This window comes from Vulpes lagopus, chromosome 6 (genome assembly GCF_018345385.1).
Source record: "Vulpes lagopus strain Blue_001 chromosome 6, ASM1834538v1, whole genome shotgun sequence".
NCBI classification, from domain to species: Eukaryota; Metazoa; Chordata; class Mammalia; order Carnivora; family Canidae; genus Vulpes; species Vulpes lagopus.
In genome coordinates this window covers 25731668-25750670 of record NC_054829.1, presented here as the reverse complement: position 1 = coordinate 25750670, position 19003 = coordinate 25731668, and the positions used below count along the sequence as shown (strand labels likewise).

The 19003-nt window shown below is 53.8% G+C and overlaps 1 protein-coding gene across 2 annotated transcripts in view; it reads right to left on the bottom strand.

The window, feature by feature from the left end:
• LTBP2 (latent transforming growth factor beta binding protein 2) overlaps positions 1 to 19003 on the bottom strand; it is a 99864-nt gene that overhangs the window by 12286 nt on the left and 68575 nt on the right. Inside the window, exons 11-19 of one of the 2 annotated variants that reach the window (XM_041758437.1) lie at positions 16575 to 16739; positions 16123 to 16338; positions 15038 to 15057; positions 13888 to 13927; positions 13022 to 13135; positions 10411 to 10539; positions 9622 to 9750; positions 5089 to 5208; positions 170 to 289 (exon numbers count right to left, since the gene is read on the bottom strand). In XM_041758437.1, the coding sequence (XP_041614371.1) occupies positions 170 to 289; positions 5089 to 5208; positions 9622 to 9750; positions 10411 to 10539; positions 13022 to 13135; positions 13888 to 13927; positions 15038 to 15057; positions 16123 to 16338; positions 16575 to 16739 (1053 nt within the window). The remainder of the gene's footprint in view (positions 1 to 169; positions 290 to 5088; positions 5209 to 9621; positions 9751 to 10410; positions 10540 to 13021; positions 13136 to 13887; positions 13928 to 15037; positions 15058 to 16122; positions 16339 to 16574; positions 16740 to 19003) is intronic. The other variant, XM_041758438.1, reaches the window with a different exon arrangement.

The following is a 19003-nucleotide window of genomic DNA, read 5'->3' as shown; positions in this document are numbered from 1 at the left end:
AGCACACCCATCTCATGCCCAGTGTCATGCAGGAACCCAGCCAGATCCTGGAGGACAATAGCCTCCAAGCCACTTCCCTCTGCCCGTTTCTTTCCCTCCCTGTGTGTGGGCTCAACCAGAGGTCCCAAGGCCAAATGGCCCTCTCACTGCCTTAGCGAGCAGCCCTCACCTACACAGCTCCCGCTCTGGCCCCTGTAGCCCTCCTCACAGGCGAGGCAAGTGTAGGAGCCGGGGGAGTTGACGCATCTCCCATCAGGGCAGGTGCCAGGGTGACGGCATTCGTTGATATCTGCAAAATAACATCCCCTCCCTTGGTCATCCCTGGGAACCACAACACATGGGTAGTTCAGTGAGGAAGCAAATCCTTGACCCTGCCCTTGGTGGGGGAGAGGGAGGAATGCCAGTTTCTGTACAGATGGAAACTAGGAAAAAGTGAGTGCTGTCCAGTGTTTCAGCTCCACCTCCCACCCACTGTCCTGGACAAAGAGAGATAGAAGAGCTTTAGAAAGGGAGACTCCCTGGGTGGGGCAAGAGGCCGTGGTCACCACTAGCTAGCTCTGGGAGGGTGGGAGAGTTCTATTTTGTGAGCTGGACTGTTGGGAAGGGCCTTCATATCTGTCTTGGTGAATCCTGTTCCCCTACATTACTGGGGTTGCACATGCTTGGGACAGCAGGTCCCAGAGACCTCAGAACAGATCACCAGCTGGGCAATGGAGGCAAAATGGGCTTTCCTGCACTAGGAGATGAGGACTGAGAATGACCCCCAGTCTCGGATGTGGCCAAAACCAGCCCTGAGCCTGATGCAGAGTCATGGATGGAGGCTGGCACGGCTTCTTGACTGGAGGGACTTTTGTTCCAGCTCAGGGCTCCCGGCATCCACTCTGGGGAGACCCACGAGAGAGTCAGAAAGGATGGGCCTGGGTACCAATCAGACAAACAGAGGAAGAGAGGACGCGAGGAAGGAGAGGAGCAGCCAGTCCTGGGAGAATGACAGCAAGGAAGAGGACAGAGATCTTGCTCCCGGGAACTGCAGGCAGTGTTCTTCCCCATGCGACTGGCATAGCTGCAAGTCCATCATTCAAGGAATACACGGGACTTGGGCTGAGTTAGGGAGGTCAAACTTAAACTCTGCGTTGGGACTACAGGAGGACGTTATGTGCCTCTGGCTCAGTGTTGAGGCTCCCAGTTCCTATTTGTGACAGACAGATTGACTAAGCTTGAGGAAAGAAGAGAAATTACTCTTTGTAAATGAGTAACTGTTGTTCTCCTGGAGGAAGTCCACCAGCTTGAGCAGATTCAGAAGCCCTTCTGCCTAAGAGGAAGATCTAGTCAGCACCCATGGAATAAATGCAAGAGGCAGGGCCAAAGAGTCAGAACACAGGCTTTCTGCAAAGAGACAAAAGCTGGCAGCTGTTGTTACAGAACAGAACAAGGGTCCCGAAGTGAAGAGTGAAAAGGAGGTGGTTTGGTCTGCAGAAGTCAGTTCACATTGAAGCCCTCGTCCCAGGGAACTGGGATCCTCTCAACACCCAAATTTCACCCCAAAGGTCCAGAAGGGGAAGATATACACAGGGCAGGTGGTTATTCAGGGGGGTATCTGTAAGGAGATGGCCAGAACCCCTAGGCAATCTTGGGGATACTGAGATAAGTCTCATCTCTACAAAGAGGGTAGCCAAGAGCCCCTGAATGGACTGTGGTGACACTGGGCTAACCTATTCTAAGGGGTTCTCTGTAAAGACAGAGATGGAGAGAATGCGACAGAGGAGGGGGACTGAAGGGTCTAGGGCCACCAGCTTTGGCCGTCTGGGAGAGAGCAACCAGGACCATGGCCTCGGGGCCTAGGCTAAGGTACTGGAGGAGGATGGGCAAAGCCATTGGGAATGATAAGCAATCTCTGCTTCAGGAGATAAAGAGGTCAGGACCCATTTCTAAGACCACATTGAGAAAATATGAAGTTTTTGGATCTCTCCTGCGGAGATCAGGCAGGGTAGGAAGGAGATTAGATTTAGCAGGAGTGAAGAGCCCTGATGTCTGGGCACGCTCATGGAGGTGGTGCACAAAGTATCTTATGCTGGGCATTAGGAGACCTGTGGTACTGATTGACTAAGTGTTCCAGCTCTCGCCTGCTGGGCTGGGGTGGGTGCCTCATGGTTCTTTGTGGTTGGGTGGAACCAGGGCACTAGTGCTGGCTGATGAGCCATGAAGTGTGTAATTTATGGACCAATGCATAATTGTGAGCAATTCTGAAGAGCGCTCTTCCTTTCTTCGATGGAGACCGGCCACATTCAAGATACCGGCTATTCCTTTAGGCTAGTTCTAGAGTCAGGAGATGTGGGGCACAACCCCCAGCTGAGCCATGATGGGCCTGTGGCATTGGTCAGATACAAACTTTGCTGTGCTCGAAGTCCTGAGGCCTGGGGTTGCTTGTTAATGCAACATAACCTCATCTATCCTGACACACCATTGCTGGCTTCCTTCCTCAGACCAGAGCCCCAGCCGGCGATTAGTGGATGTGAGAGGTCTGTCAGCAAGTGGGAGAAGGAAGGCAGATTATGGCAGCCCTTAGTCACCCCCTAAGCCAGGGAAAGCCTCCCCCAAATGGGGGGTGCATGTCACAGAGCCATCTGCCAAACCCACCCAAAGGAGCCAAGTAAAGATTCCAGATGACGTAGATTCCACTCCTGACCAGTCCATGTTAAGGGCATAGATTCTAGTGTCACCAGGTAGCCTGAGGCTGTTCCACCAACCCATTTGGTATGTGGACTGGAGCCAGATTTTCCTGCCTAGTCTGGGGTTTGAATTTTAATCTAAGATTACTGTATATTTTGCTAGGTTCTAATACTTGGTCATCCGGGGCAGGACCTCTGTCTTACTCATTGCCCCGCTCCTAGCCCATGACTGGGACACAGCTGGCGCTCAACAAATGTTCGCTTACCAAAGAATGAGCCCACATGATGAAAACTCCACACACTCTTGCTATGAGGCTGCTGAAGAGACCCCAGAAGACTCAGGGAAACAGGTGCTTGCCAACCTGTCTGTACCCTGGGAAGATCCTGGAGTTTCCCTAAACCAGGGCTTCAGCCTTTGTGTGGGGAAATGTAACGGTGCCTGTCTCTGCTACTTGTGAGAGCATGGGGTGGGAGTGCGAGGGTGCCCAGGGGCCAGGAGCTAGAAGAATTTGGGTGTGGTTGGGGCACAGGAGAGCTCTGGCAATCTGCAAACAGATCTAACCCCTCTCCGTGGGAACCTGGAGTCCTGGCACGACGGAAATGCCACTGAGACTTTGGATGGGCCGCTGTCCAGAGCACTCGGGCCTTCCATCAGAGACTTCTGAGTTGCAGTGGAGAGAGTGGTTTCTCAGTTGGAGCGAGAAGAAAGAGAGAGAGGAAATTGACCGGGCTCCCAGGGTGACGGCTGGGTCTGTGGTTGCTGATGGAAACCTGGAGAAGTTTGCAGGCTACATCAGGCTTTCAGCAGCCTGACTGTCTGCCTGGGGCCAGGAACCCTCTCTGACCTCCCAGCTGTGGTGTGTGTCTGGAACTTTTCCTCCAGAAGGGAAGGGGACAGTCCAGAGGAGTGGACTGGGGCATCGGGGGAGTCTAAAGGTGAAAAAGAATGGGAGCCTCACAGAGAAATACTGCCCCCTGTGCACTGCAGGTCCTGTTGTGTGCATTAGCTTAGCTGGTTAACTGGTCCTCACAGGGCCTCTGAGATGGGCATTATGGTTTCCATTTTCAGATGTCAAGACAAGAGCCAAGCCCAGGCCCTCTCTCCACCAGAGCCTATGCCCATAAAATGGACTAGTTAGTACAAATTTGATCTTTTTTAATGTACTGGTATTTTCTTGGTTCATCTCTTTTAGTTTTGCCTTTTTTTTTTTTTTTTAAATAAAATCTAATGGCAAATTTGTCATGTTGTCATGCTTAAATGAGGTCATCTATTCAGTACTCGCACAGCTCCCGGCACAGAGAAGGAACCCATCCAAAGCTTACTCTCTTCACTCTCCATTCTCCTGGAAAATGCCAGGCTTTCTGACTCCATTGTGCTTATGAGGACAAAGAGAGTACATTTTGGCTTTAATGGTGTATAGCCCAGGGTATTAAAGGGAACTCAGGTAGAGGGAGGCATCAAGAGGAGAAGGTGACCCCCTGGGGGCGCAGATAGTTGTCTGTCCTACACCTCCAGCCACCTCTCCACTTTGCTAAGACCTGCTACAACTCCAGACTTTGCTTCTCTGATAATGGCAATGGGAAGGGGCATTCTCCTTTTGCTATATATTCACCTCCAGGAGGCTGTGAAACCAGGCAAGTCCTGGCCAGGAAAAACCTGGAGGCTGGGAGGTGGCTAGTCCTCACCTCGGGTCATGGGTAGGATTTCTTTCCAGAGAGAACCTTGATTTACCCTCATTTATTCCTATCTCAGCTGGTCTAAGCACACAACCCAGGCCTCTTGCAAGCATCTGACACCCCAGCCTGGCAAGGAGGTGGTAGCGGCAGGGTTGCCAGGAGCTGGCGTGATAGTAGCAGCTTCAAGCCAACCTGTAAGGAGACTGGTTGGCAACAGCACAGCCGCCTTTTGGCAGAGCCTGGGAAACAGAGCAGGGATCGGGGCTCACACATTCACTCTCCACTCATTCACTCATTCAGCTAGCGTTTGCTGACATTTGTCCAATGCAGGACATTTCTCAGGTGTCTGCATATGAGTCATCTAAGGATATGGTCCAGTCCCGAGGAGCTCACAGCCTAACAAGCTTTAGCAAGTAGGCCAGGGCTGAGGCCCTAAGCTCTTCCCACATAGACCAACTTCTCTGTCACTTAAGAGAGCAGTGTGACTCAAGGCGAGGGGAAGAGGCGTACAGAGGGATGTTTCTGGGGTCTCATGTATACAGAGTTGCTTGTGCTCCCCTGCTTTGGGGGGGCAGGCAGGAGGCCAAAAGATCACAGAGGGTATAGACAGCCTCACAAACTGCCTGACAGTGGGCTCAGCATCCAGGAGCCCAGTGGGAGACAAGCTGAAAGGTGAAGTGGGGGCAGCTAGAGCCTGGAGAGGCAATGGGGCGGCCGGCTGCCCCCCCATCTCATTTCTTACCTTGACAGTGTCCCTTCCTGACCATGATGTAGCCCTGGTCACACTGGCAGTGGTACGAGCCCTCCGTGTTGGTACATCGTCCCCCGCTGCACACCTCTGGCTGCTCGCATTCGTCTACATCTGTGAACACATAGAAAAGTCCTGAGTTGGGCCAGCCCTGCAGGGAGTCCGGGGGCATCTCTTCAGAGTTGCTTGTGCTGAGGCCCCAGCGGGAAAGGCAACCTTGCTACAGCTATGATTGGTGGGAGACTCCTAGGCCAGGTCTGAGACTCCTCCAGCGCAGGCCTCTGCAAACCCCTGAGTTCCTTTCTCCCGGGGGATACTACTTTGGGGGCCTTCGGGGACCCCTGCTCCAAGGCAAGGGCTGGTCTTGAGTCAGATGGCACCATTGGAGGAGGCCAATAAAGTCCCCCTCCTGGCCCCAAGACATCCTCCAGAGGTCTGTTCCTAGAGTTATTGAAGGCCTTCCCCAAAGTTAGGGGATTAAGCAGCCAGAGAGAGAGCATCTCAGGCAGCTGTGGATCTACTGAAGCAGTTTATTCCATTGTCCCAAAGCGTCCCGGTACCCCGCAGTGGCTCAAAAGTCCGACCTTGGTCACATAACTCCCCTGCTTAAACCCCTAGTAGGTTTCCCTGATGCTTCAGCCTGGCTCACGAGGCCTCTGCCACCTGGCCCCAACCTCGCTGTGTTCCCTGATCCCCACTGGTCCAGCCACCACGCCTTGTTCATACAGATGTTTCCACGAGGAGTATCTTTCTTTGCCTCAATGGTCAGCAGAATGCGACTCCTCATTTCAAGGAATGGTTCAACTGATCAACCCAAGGTTGCTCTGGCCACTTCCCATTCCTTGCCCCCACAGTCAAATCGATGGAGGATTTGCCTTCGCTGCCCCCCAAGCCCCGGCACTGGTTCAAACATTTCACTGGGTCCCTGTGCAGATTAAATGAGATAATCCAAGAGAAGGGCCCAGCATAGTGCCTGCCTGGCACAAATTAAGCACTGAAGAAATGTTGGCTATTATTATTCTAGCATTAAACCTACCCTACAAAATCTGATCTCCTATGCCTGGCATGTGAGATCTTTTATGATCTGGCCATTGTCTGCTTCTCTCACCTTTGTCCCACCTCTTAGCCTCAGCCATGCAGGCACTGCTTCTGAGCTTGGGCGTGTGCTGCTCACCTGCCCAGAGTGGTTTCCTGCCCACCAGCTTGGCTGTCTCCTACTCATCTCTCAGGTGAGGCTGACCTCTCCCCTCCAACCCATATGCCCCCTCTCCAGGATTCCCTTAGGACCCAGCCATGAGAGTAACTATTCATTTGCCTGCTTTTTTCTCTCCCACCGCTGAGAATGTCCCTTATTATCCTAATGTCCCCAGTGCCCGTCACAGAACTCCCAAAAGTACTTGGTACATGAATGGAATACTAACCATTGGTTTATGGACAGTGCTTTTATCTGAGTAGTACTTTGTAACACTGTAGTGCCCAGTGGGGTCACTGGCAGAAGGTGTAAAATGCACCACCACCCCCAGGCCCACATCTGGAGAGTCTGCCCAAGCAGTATTGGAAACTGCGTTATAATCACTTTCCAGGCATTTCTGAAATAACTAGTCCTCAGTTTGAGACGCTGTGGTCCCAGTGGAAGAGAAAAGGAAGCTCAGACACAGAGCCGCATGTGGTCACTTGATGAAGAACCCAGCGATGCCAGTCTATCTCTCTCTGTATCTCTCAAGAATAAATAAATATAATCTTTTTTTAAAAGATTTTATTTATTCATGAGAGACAGAGAGAGATAGAGAGGCAGAGACACAGGCAGAGGGAGAAGCAGGCTCCGTGTAGGGAGCCTGATGTGGGACTCCATCCCCGGACTCCAGGATCAGGCCCTGGGTGGAAGGCGGCACTAAACTGCTGGGCCACCAGGGCTGCCCTAAATAAATATAATCTTTAAAAAAAAAAAAAAGAAAAAAAAAAGAAAAAAGAAATAAAAAAAAAAAGAAAAAAGAAGGACATGTGGATAAGGTTAGTGAGCAGAGAATGAAATGAGAGAGTGGCAATATCTAAACCCAGGCAAGTGGGGATCCCTCGGTGGCTCAGCGGTGTAGTGCCTGCCTTTGGCCCAGGGTGCAATCCTGGAGTCCCAGGATCGAGTCCCGTGTCGGGCTCCCGGCATGGAACCTGCTTCTCCCTCCTCCTGAGTCTCTGCCTCTCTCTCTCTCTCTCTCTCTATGTCTATCATGAATAAAAAACAAAACAAAACAAAACCCAGGCAAGTATCTGGAATATCTAAGGAACTTCCAAGGAGCCACAAGAAAAGCCAGCAACCACTGGAGAACTGAGTGAAAAATAGGAACAAGCAATTTTCAGATAAGGAAACCCAACGGCTAATGTACAAAGAAATGCTCATACTTATTTGTAAAGTAATATGCTTTAAAAATATTTAATATTCAAATAATGTATACTGATCAATTAGTTTTACTTACATTCGTTTAAATTCTATAAATTGTTATAATTTATATTAATTAGTTATATAAGTGGAGGAAATAATTTATTAATGATTAAATAATGAGATATTACTTTATAAGACTGGCAAAATTTAGAAAGTGGATGTTATCTTGAATAAGGTCCCATCAGGTGTCAGTCAAGCCCCACTGGGAGAAGCACTGACAGCTGATCCTGGGCTCCCTCCCCAGCTGTTGGGGCCAGCAGAGACATCCCGGACTGGTGACACCATTCCCTGCAGTGGCCACTGCTTGTCCCCAGCCAATGTCCCAGGCTGGGCCTGCAGAGAGCAGCGCCTCTGACCTGCAACACCTGCTAATGCCATGGAGCCCAGGGAAGTCCCGAGAAGCCCCTCGTCCCCAGCCTCTCCCCTCACTACCTCCAGGCCATTCTGAGCAGTGCTGCTGAGTCACAGCCCTGAAAGCCAGCTGAGGGCCATCCCCACCCTCTGCTTACAAACCTCTCCTGGCTGCTCGTGGCCTGCCGAATGGTGTCCAAACACTTTAGCCTGGCACTCAAGACTTCAAAAACTGGCCCCGGCTCCTGCTACTTCCTCCACATACCCTTCGCTCCAGTCACACTGGATTTATCATTATTCCCAGGGCATGCCAGACTTGTTCACCACTCTGCTCTCTGGAGAAATGGTTCCCTTCCCCTGGAATACTCTCCGCTTTCTCCATTCCCTCACCGTGAGTGTCAGAGACTGTGGGAAACACAACGTGCATTGGGGCCAGAATGACTTTGATTCTGTTTCTAGCTCTGCCACACCAGGTAGGAGGTCCCTGGGTATTTCAAATCACCTCTCTGAGCCTCAGTTGACTTAACTATAAAATGGGGTAAGGATTTCTACCGCATGGGGGTGGGATGATGAGCTTCATATGATTAGGGCTTAGGACTGGGCCAGCACACAGAAGGGCTCATGAAATGGTAGCAATGACTATTCTGTCCCAGTTCCAACCCTCCCTCGAAACATGCAGTGAAACATGCCTGCATCCTACCATGGAGAGCCAGCTGCTTCCTCATCTGGATCCCGCAGCACCACACGCACACACCTTACTCACTGCAGGATCCAGAGCTTACATGGTACCTAGCATGTGGGTGCTCAACGCTCGGTGTGAATGAAGGGCATGTGTAATTCCCCCACTCTGATTAAGTTCCCTGCTTGTTCTCTACTCCCCTTACCCCATATCAGGTGAGGGGACCTGCGTAGTCTTGGTCTCTGCAGACCAGATCTTTGGGGGGTTAGGACCTGGGTGACCCTGGTAGTGAGAAGACGCACAGCTTCCTGGTCTCCAGGAGGGGCCCTGAGTGACGCTGGGCTGCCCCAGCCAGAACCAACACTGTGAGCCTTCCAGAGCGGCAGTGCCATCCTCCAGCTGAAGTGTTCCAGTTGGTGAGGCATCACAAGGTATGCTTGCAAAGTGCTGCATCATATTCTCTGTGAGCTCATTCATAAAAATGTACATGGAGGCTTTGTATCACGGGGCAAATGCTGGACATTAAAGGGTTTGTGTTGGAAGCTGCTTTGCCCAGGGCCCTGGTGGTGGTGGTGGTGGGCGGAGGCAGGCCTTCCCAGGGAAGTTCCAAGATATGCAGGCTCTCTGAGCTGCTGAGGACCCTCTGCAAAGGCACTCGTGCTCCCCGGTCTGCCAGGAGTCCCAGCCGGTGCCTTCACGTGCTGCCCTCCTTACCCAAAATGAAAGTTGTCACTCAGAATCTGGGGACTAGACTTTAGGTTCTCATCTCCAGCCATATCCCCCGACCCTCTCACACTCCCAGCTCCAGCCACACCTCCTTGGAGCCTTGGGGAATATTGTTATCTTTCAGGTTTGAACCTCTCCTCCTGGTCTGGTCTCAGCGCAGGGGTCAGCTTCTATTCAGGTCCAGGTCAGAGCCCTGAGTCTCTGTTCTCACAGCCCCTGTGCTCTGCACACTGCAGTGCAGTGCCAGGTGCTGCGAATGCCTAGATCCTCTTCCACCTCAACACTCACTGTGGGGTCCTGTGCCTCTCCCAGGGACACACGCAGGCTTGCTTACCTTGGCATTCCTGTGTGGTCCCTGAGGTGGCCAGTGTGTAGCCAGGGTAGCAGAAGCAGGAGTAGGAACCCACTCGGTTGACACAGTGCCCTCTTCCTGCACAGGGGTCCCTGAGACACTCGTTGTCATCTGAGCAGAGAAAGGTGGGAAAGGGAGGTCAGGGAGACCTTTCTTTGGGCACCTGCCAGCAACCTGCCCATGCTAGGAGCTGGACAGGGGATGGTGTTGTGGGTCAAGGAGAGGATGAGGGAGTAAGTAGAGAAGGCTGGGGAGATGAAAAATCTCTAAGGCTGGGGTCATGAAGTCTGCGCATAGGGCCCACTCAGGCACCAAGGGCCTGGGGCAGTGGCCCAGCACCTCCTCCTTGCCCCATGTCCCCCTCCCTCAGTGGCCCCCTGCTGACTTTCTTTCCTTCAAGGCACAGTGGATGTTTTCTTTTGTGTAAAGCTCTTGAGATGGGGGATCAGCGGAGACATTTCTAACTAGGCTAGGCCTTGGTCTGCTCTGTAGGCAGCAAGATGGCTAATTGGAAGGGTGGGCTGATCTCAGAGCTGAGGGCTCCAGGCACTGGTCAAGGGGCCCTGGGGTGGCTTCCCACTCTCCTGGAGTTCTGGAGACTCATCAGATGGTGCTCCCGGAGGCTTGTCTCCCCAAGGTTTAGGTTGGTTTTATCCACAGGGAAAGCACTCTTCAACTCATTGGCCACACAGCACTGCTTGGACTTTCTGCTGCCTGGACTCTTAACTCTGTCCCCAGCACCGTGTGAGCCCATGGTGTCCCAGTGCATACCCGTGCAGTAGGCTTGGCTGGGATGCAACTGGTAGCCGGGGTTGCAGATGCATTTGTACCCATCTGGGAGGTTCACGCAGGTTCCAGGGCCACAGATGTTGGTGGCTCCAGCGGCACATCTGTCAATGCCTGTGGGAGACACAGCCAAGCAGAGGTTATGCTGGGGTGAGGACAGACGAAGACAGTGGAGCAGCATGGTGAGAGTATGGGGGACAGGGCACAGGCCTCAGAGGACCCACAGAAGCCTCACTCCATTCTTGGCTGGGCCCTCTCATATCCATGTGAAGCATGGCCGTGTATAAAACCCCCTGGCGCCCCTCCTGGGACCCTGAGTCCCAGGATGGATCACAGTAGTGCATCCCTTTGACTAAGACCTAGTGGGCTCCACTAACCCATGTCCTAGTAAAGGGCCTCCCCTGCTGAGGCCTCCAGCCTGACTTCTCCCTGAATGAGGGCATGGCTCTCACCCACAGTCCACAGAGCTTCCCTTCCCTTTCCCTTGGACAGACAGACAGAGCTGGCAAGGAGGGTGTTGGGGGAGAATTGCCAGAGGGAGAGAGGAGAGCTGGGCTGGGGCCAACCCAGCAGGACCTCGGATGCCATGTTGAGACAGGCCCACGAGAAAGGGGGTTACGCAAGGTGGGGTATGATCAGAGCCATCTTGGAAACACCACTCATCTTGCCATGCCATCTCGCTCAGAAAGGCTGCAGATGGCCCATGGGCTGGGCAGGGAGGCACAGGGGGCTCTCAGAAACTTGTTGAAATAATTCAAACAAGGACTGCCCTGGGTGGTGGTTATGGGGTAAAAAGTACAGAGACATGCTGAGTTCAGGAACAGTGGGTTGACTGCCTGGATTCAGCAGTGGGGCTGTGTAGAGGACAGAGGCTCTAGCTTTTTCGAACTGTGTCCTTAACGCTAGAAAAGGGCCTGGCTCTTAGAGCATGCTGAATGGGCACATGAATGCGTGAGTGAGTGGTGCTTGCAGCCTTGCATTTGCCCTAAGGTTTTCGCTGTAAGCCCACAGGCCCAGGCTCCCCCGCCCTGCCTCACAGCACGTAGGTAACCCTGGAGACCAGACGAGCAGACAAGGCCTGTGTTGGTCCACAGCAGGCCTCAGGTGGTTGCTGAGTGGGACTGAACTGAATATGCACTGGCCTGCTTGCAAGGCTACCCTGTCCCTGGCCTGGCTCCAAGTTTGGGTCAGCCCAGAGGGAGGGGTGGGGGAGCTTGTGGGGACCCCCTGCCTGGTTCTAAACATCTCCCCAGAGGGGCGAGGCTGGGGGAAGGCAGGGGAGAAGGAGGCTGTGGTGGTGACTGAGGGGGGATTCTGTTCTCCCACATAGCTGATAGCCACTGCGGAGCCTAACCTGGGCTCTTCCTCCTGCCCCCTCCCCCCCGGCCCTGCGTCCAGGCCCATTTTCCTGTGCTGGAGAACCCCTAAGGGAGCCCCTTCACCCAGCTCCTCTTGCTTGCCTCGCAGAGGGGGATGAGCAGTGCACTGAGCACAGAGGACAGAGGTCCCGGGAAAGGGCAGCAGGTTACCCCGGTTCATGGTTCATACCCGGGAGGGCCAACCCCCTCCTCCACCCCCGCACTCTCTGGACTGTCCCGCCTGGCTGCATGGTCTCTCTCTTTGCCAGAAGAAATCCAGAAATCTCTCTCCCCTGAGGTGAGCTCAGGCTGTGAGGTGAAGAGGTCAGCCAGCCCCTGGCGAGGGCACACGCGAGGGCGTGCGCGTGAGCACACATGTGCACAGGGAGCAGCTGCGGCATCACCAGCTTTGCTTCTCTGGAACCAAGTCCCCAAACAATGAGCCTTTGAGGAGGGCACATTCCAGAGCAAGGTGCATTTGCCAGGGATCTCCCCCACATTGCACCCCCTCACCATTGTAGGCGGCCAGAGAGGGGGAGCGCAGGCTCTCTGACAGTTAAACAACCTTGAGAACAGAACCACTTTCCTTCCAGAAAGCTTGCTGTCCCTGTGAGCAGGAGACTGCCCCGCTGCCCGGGCACTCAGCCCACTCAGGGTGGACAGGCTGGAGGAGCCAGGCTCCTGGAGGCTCGCTGCGCTGCCCTTCCTCTAGAGGGCCCCCCTGGATTCTCTTAGAAAGTCTCCCAGTTAGGGGCGCCTGGGTGGCTGGGTAGGTTAAGCATCTGCCTTCATCTCAGGTCATGATCCCGGGGTCCTGGGATACAGCCCCAAGTTGGCTCAATGCTCAGCCTGGAGTCTGCTCTTCCCTCTCCCCCTTCTCCTGCTCTCTCTCTCTTTCTCTCTCATTTTCTTGCTCTCAAATAAATAAAATATGAAAAAAGAAAGAAAGAAAGAAAGAAAGAGAAAGAAAGAAAGAAAGAAAGAAAGAAAGAAAGAAAGAAAGAAAGAAAGAAAGAAAGCCTCCGAGTAAGAGGCTCCCCTAAGACCTCCCTTCTCTTTTTCCTCCCCCACTTGACTGGTGCTCCTGACAGGACCCCTGTGTTCACAAGAAGCACCCTGTAAGATGAAGCCAGGGGTGCTGAGCCTGAGCGGGAGTTCACTGGAAACTGTGCATCTGGTGGGAGAGGCCCTGGAGTTGGCTCTGACCAGCCGCACCCCACCAGGCTGACTGCAGGTACCTGAGGGGCCCAGGGCCACCAACCCCTCAGCAGGGGTGGTCACGTGCTCTTCTTCCTGGTTGTCTGGGATCCCCTGTCCAGGAAGCGGTGGCGTTGGTCTTTTTATGGCATCTCCTGCAGGGAATGGGGGGTGGGGACAGGGGAGGGCAGCTGGGCCACGACTCCTTGGCCACCCACCTTCCCACCCCCGGAGAGCGTTCCCTCCAGACATACTGGCAGTGGCCCTTCCCTCCTCCTGCCATGCCAACTGGAGAACCAGGGCTGGGGCCTAGGGTGGGTCAGCCCTTCTGCCTCCTACTAGTCTCCAGATACTTAACCTAGTTCCAGAGTTAGAGAATCTGAGAGCTCTAATGGGTCCTAGAGCACCTCCAGTCTCAGCTTCCCTTTCACAGGTGAGGAGATAGGGTTGTGGAAATGGCCACTTGTCCAAAGCCAGCCAGCTTGGTAGAGACAGAGCCCTTGGATAGTGCCCTGTCCCCAACTCCAGTCACCCTCTGCAAGCTGGGGTCTGCAGAGCTCCAACTATTTCCCAAAGGAAGATAGGTCACTGGGGAGGGGCTCTGGGGACCTGACCAGCCCCTGCTTCAGCCAGCACTTCCTCTTTGGTCTCATTTATACGTTGAGTGGCACCATGAAATGCAGAAAGGGTGCCGTGGCTAGGGAAATACTTGCAAAACGTCCCAGGGTCTTTCACTGACCTTACAGCACCTTAGGTGGATAGAGTGCCCACAAAAAACCATTCACATGTCATACCATCCATGACCTCATCTGATTTGAGCCCCATGTATCAGCCCACAGTACAAAGTCTATGGTTTCTCCTTCCCTCCCTCCTGTTACCTGGGAGCTGCTAGGAGGGAGGGACTCACCTGGGACCCAGGCAGGTACTTGGGTAACACTGGTTGTGACCTGCACAGAAATAGGAGAAGGTCATTGTTGCTTCCTCTGTCACCTCCATGACTTGCTTTCTTCCACCACACTCACCCCTGCCTCCAGGCTTCCCGGCCACCTCCCTTCTTCACTTTCTCATTCCTTCCAGCTCTTGAGGAGTTCCTCCTACATGCTGGGCATTCTGCCAACACTTAATGTCCGTTGTCTTAATTAATCTGTTCAACTCTCGGGTGACAGTCGGTTGTACTGATTAAGTGAACTGATGTATATGGCGTGCCAGCTCAGTGTCACACCAGCAATGTATAATGATCCTCTCAATGCTATGAGCCCAGATAAAGCAACAGAAGCTCCAGAGGTTAACTGGCCTACGTAGGGTCACAGGGCCAGTGTGGTGAAACTAAGAGCCTAGGCCATAGTGCACTGCCAGCAGCGGTGGACTAGGAGGTGAGAAGGGGCAGAGGATAACAGAGGGGCAGGGGCCTGCTGGGGGCTGTGAGGACATGGACGTAGAACTCTGGTCTGGGAGGACAACACATGACTCTCCAGCTCACTTCCAGGGAAAGAAGCACCTGTCAGTCAGGCACACAGGTTGGAGGGGCAGGGGGACAGGGAAGGGATTGACAGACTGGTGAGGGAGAAGCAGGTGCATTCTTCTGGAATGTTTTTCTGGGAGAACATTCAGCTCTTTACAGGGGAAGCCTGGGCACAGGGAAGGGAGTGAAGAGGCCATCCACAGCTCTGCTTCCTCTTCTCCATGAGCCACTCCCAGAGGTGATCTTGTGGTGTAAGCAAATCAGGCTTAGAAAGTGCCGAATCCAGAATTAGTCCGGAAGCAGTTCCTGACCTTATCTGCACTCATAGGACGTGTTCCTACTTCCTTTCCTTCCCCAGAGCACCCCAAATGACAGAACACTGGTACAAGAGCTGCTGTTCTTCCTTCCCTTGGGGTAAAACTAGATCTTTGGAGGGACCCTCCCACGCCAGCATCTCTCCAGGTAATGGAGACCCTACTCATAATCCATCTGTCTCCCTTTCCTCCTTCAGAGGACACTGCCCTACAGCGTCAGTGCCCACCCTGTCCCACTCTCTGTCATGCTTGCCCAGCCTCTGCTGAGAGGACGCACTCACCTGGCCAGTCCGAGAATCTCCTGGGAAGGAAAGGTGAGAGCATGAGCTTGGGGAGGAGAGCCTGGCTGCCTTCTCCCTCCCACCCACGGCCAGGGTTGGTTCAGTCTCTGACTCCTGACCTGGCCCCAGAGGCCAGCAGTGGAGAGAGCGCAGGATCTTTTTACCTGCTGCTGCCCCTCCGGCCCAGCCGGGACTGCCCGCCACAGATCCCCTCATGCCAGGCCTGGAGGGCCAATGCGGTGGCTCCCTCCGTGGGAGGAAACCTCCTGCCTTCCCTTAAGCCTCAGTGATGAGGCCCACCCCTTCCTGGGCCAGTTCACACGGAGATGTCACCCCCCTCCTTGCTCTGCCATCGCCTCCCTCTCAAACCTCCCACCTGTACCAGGTCGCTCCGCCCCCTGCCCTGGGCCAAGGCCTGAGCAACAGTTCTAGAAAGAGAGGAGCTCCTGGCCTGGCCAGTGTCCAGTTCCCATGACGACTGAGACTCTGTCCTGACTTCCCTGTCTGTCTGTTCCAGATTCTTGCAGCGCTGTGGCTAACACGTAGCTCTCCTGGTCTTAACATGTCCCTGGCCTCCTGCACTGTGTGCTACCGGCAACCTGGGTGTGCTACCAGTGTGGCTTCCCGGGGCCCCTGCCAGGGGTGCCTGCTGGGCCCAGGGGGACTGAGCTGGAGCTAGTGGTCTGACCCTAAGGCCAGGGAGGGGATCTACAGCACCCAGACCCCCGGGATCTCCCTGCCAGCTCTTCAGGCCTTGCAGCAAGCACCAGCCCCAGACGCTGCATGGCCAGGGGCAGGGGATAGAAAGACCTGAGCAGCTGGGGTGGGGGCTGTTGCTGACCTCTCCAACCGCCACTGGCAAGCAACCCTTGGGATGTGGGCATCTTTGCCACCGTCCGTGATGGGAAGGAGGTGGGGCCTGCCCGGCGCACCAGGAGAGGAGGTTCCTGGGGTTGGGTGTTGCTGCTCTAAATGCCCTCTCCTAATGCTCCAGAGTTGGAAAGCCATGGATCCAGAATAAATACCCAGTGGCTCTTTGAGGGGGAAGGGGACTGCCTCAGGAACCTTCCAACCAGCCCAGATACCCTTGTCAGGGATGGTCTCGGCCTCTAGCCAGGTGTCAGTGACCGCCCGGAGTGGCTGCCTCTCTGCTGGCCCAGGCAGGGTCCCGTAGCTCTTCTGTGCTTGCTCCCTGGAGGGCCTGGCCAGTTCCTCCTCTTCGGCTTTCCTCATGGCCAGGCGGATATGTGAGCTCGAGTAGGTGTAGCCGTGGCCAGCCGGGCAGATCTCCCTGAAGGCCTCTGCAAAGTCACTGGTCAGAGGACAAGCTGACAGGCACAAACCCAGGGCCCTCCCTTCCCTCCTTTTGGGGGACAAGCATTGTGGCAGCAAGGGAGGAGGGACTCAGGTCGGGGTAAAGAATTGAGCAGGAGGGAAGGAAGACTAAGGGTCTTCTGGCTTGAGGTGAGGTCCAGGTGGCCACTGGTTCGGAGGAAGCCCTTTGGTGGCCAGAGCTGAGACTGGGACAGATGCTTACCTGTGCCAGGCAGGGGGCATCTCTCACACTTGCTGCCCCAGGCTTTGCCCACTCGGCTGCAGCAGCATATTTGTTTGGTGATGCTCTGGGCCAAAGGCAGGGCGCAGGTGCCAGGACCCAGTGACCGGTAGCACAGCCCCTGCTGCATGGAGATGGCCTTGTCGGCTGCAACAGACACAGCAGGGGGTGTGGGCAGGTGGCCAGCCTCAAGTACAGGGAAGTACGGGGGCGGGTGCTGGCCAGTGGATGGGAGTGGCTGCTGGCAGCACACTCCAGCTAGCCTGACCCAAGTCTCGATCTGCAGCTTTGGGCACTGGAAATGCTCAAAAGAATGTTGGGAGGAATGGCCACAGGGGAAGGCTTTGGCATCTCCTTGTGTTACCTGCTGGAGGGGCGCCTTGACTCCCACCCTCTCTTGGAAAGCCTGAGGGCAGGAAATGGAGATGTATATGCTTGTCTCCAGGTGCTGAGTTTACAAATATTTATAAAAGTCTACCACCAGCCTGGGGTTGGGTGGGGAGCAGTGGGCTCTAGGGCCATAGTCTCCCTGGGGAGATGAGACAAAGTGAGAGCCAAAGAACTGATGGGGAGCTTTGAGGACAGTGACTCTATTTTGGCCACCTTTGTAGCCCAACACCTTGTACAGTGTCTGGTGCTTGCAGATGCTCAGTAAATGCTGGCTGGACCCACGTGCATGGATGGCTATATCCACGAATCAAAATGCTACGGACCACTGTTGGTGTGAGCCATGCTGGGTTGAGATGGAAACACCACCACCACCATTATCCCCTTTCTTGTCCTTTGATGGTGAATATTGAAGACTATCCTTTTGGAAGTTTCTCAGTGGTGGATGAAGAGGCCATGTCATGCTGGAACAGACTGAATTCCTTGTCATGCCAGATGAAGGGAGGAGGGATGGTTAGAGAGGACAACACTCAAAGCTAAGGAGTTGATGACCAAGGTCAGGGTCCAGGACTCAGCAGGCCAAATTCAAATCCCTGCTCCACCAGGAGCTTTGTGGCCTCCCTGGGCTTTACTATCTTCATGTGTAAAATAAGGATGATGATAATTCCATGAGGAGCAGACACCTTTGTTTCTGCCTGCTTAGCACCGATGCCCCTGTGTTCTGGTGAAGGCACCTAGGTTTCCTCTGGGATCTACCCTGTCTCTCACTCTGTCCATGTGAAGTGGAGGCCGGCCCCACTTCCTAGCTGAAAGAGTCCATACCCCTGGTCATAGTGAGTGGCTCAGGGATGGGCACTTGACCAAGTAGGCCCAATGATAATAATCGGCTTCGGGGGTTTCCCGAGATTATTACAGAAGAGATACTTTTTATTTCTCTATTTTTAAACTGGAGTTTACAGGGCTGAGAGATGTAGGCCTAGAGCATCTGGTGGCCACCTTTGAAGGAATTATGAAACCAACAAACAGGAAACAGAGCAAGAGGCATCCCAAGGACACTGTGTGCACCTGGATCCAACCAAGCCTGAGGCACACACCTACCCCTGGACTTCCTAGTTGTGTGGACCAATTACTTTTGCTTACAGTGGTTTGAGTTGGGTCTCTGTCACTTGCAACCTAGAGGCTCCTGACTATTATACTTTTTTATTTTATTTTATTTATTTATTTAAGTAATCTCTACACCCAGTGTGGGGCTCAAACTCATGACCCCTGAGATCAAGAGTCATATGCTCCTCCAGCTGAGCCAGTTAGGCACCCCCTGACTAATGCACTTTCTTCACAATGATGTATATGAAAGTGACTTGTCAAAGGTCATGTGCTAGATACACAGATCAATTCATGCTCAGTCCAGGAGCCTGGGTCTCCAGGTATAATCTCTGTTTCCAGTGGTCACTTCCCTTGGAATGCTGTAGGAAATGGCTTGGTCCTTCTGAGCCCCAGGGTGGAGGTGACCTGGCTGAGAGTATCAGGAGGCTGCCCCGCACAGAGGGGCCCTTGTAGAGTGCTCTAATCGCCTTGGTCAGGTGGCTGGGAAGAGGGCAAAGCTTAGAAGTGAAGGCAAGAGAAACTTCATGTCTGCCTCTTTCCACCTACAGGGAGGTAAATCATCAAGAGGGAGCTGGAGGGAGTAATAGTAGGGAGGGAGAAAAAGGACACCTAAGTGTCATCTCTGCCTCCCTATATTAAGGGTTTCTTTCTGGCACTAATAACTAAAAGCCACTTCAGGTGTGAAAAATGCCTAATCAAATGACCTTAAGTGGGGGTGTGCGTAGGATGAGGAGAAGGAAGTGCTGTATGCTCCTGGAGGCACTGATCGCATGTCCTTGTCACCACAAAGTCTCCCTGGGAGCCCACTCTGGGCCTCCTGACTCTCTGGGGATCCCTCTTCAGGCTCTTGCTGTCTTCTTTCCCTGTAGACATGCACTGGGTCCAGTCTCATCTTTCCCTTCACGTGGGATGCTCCCTCT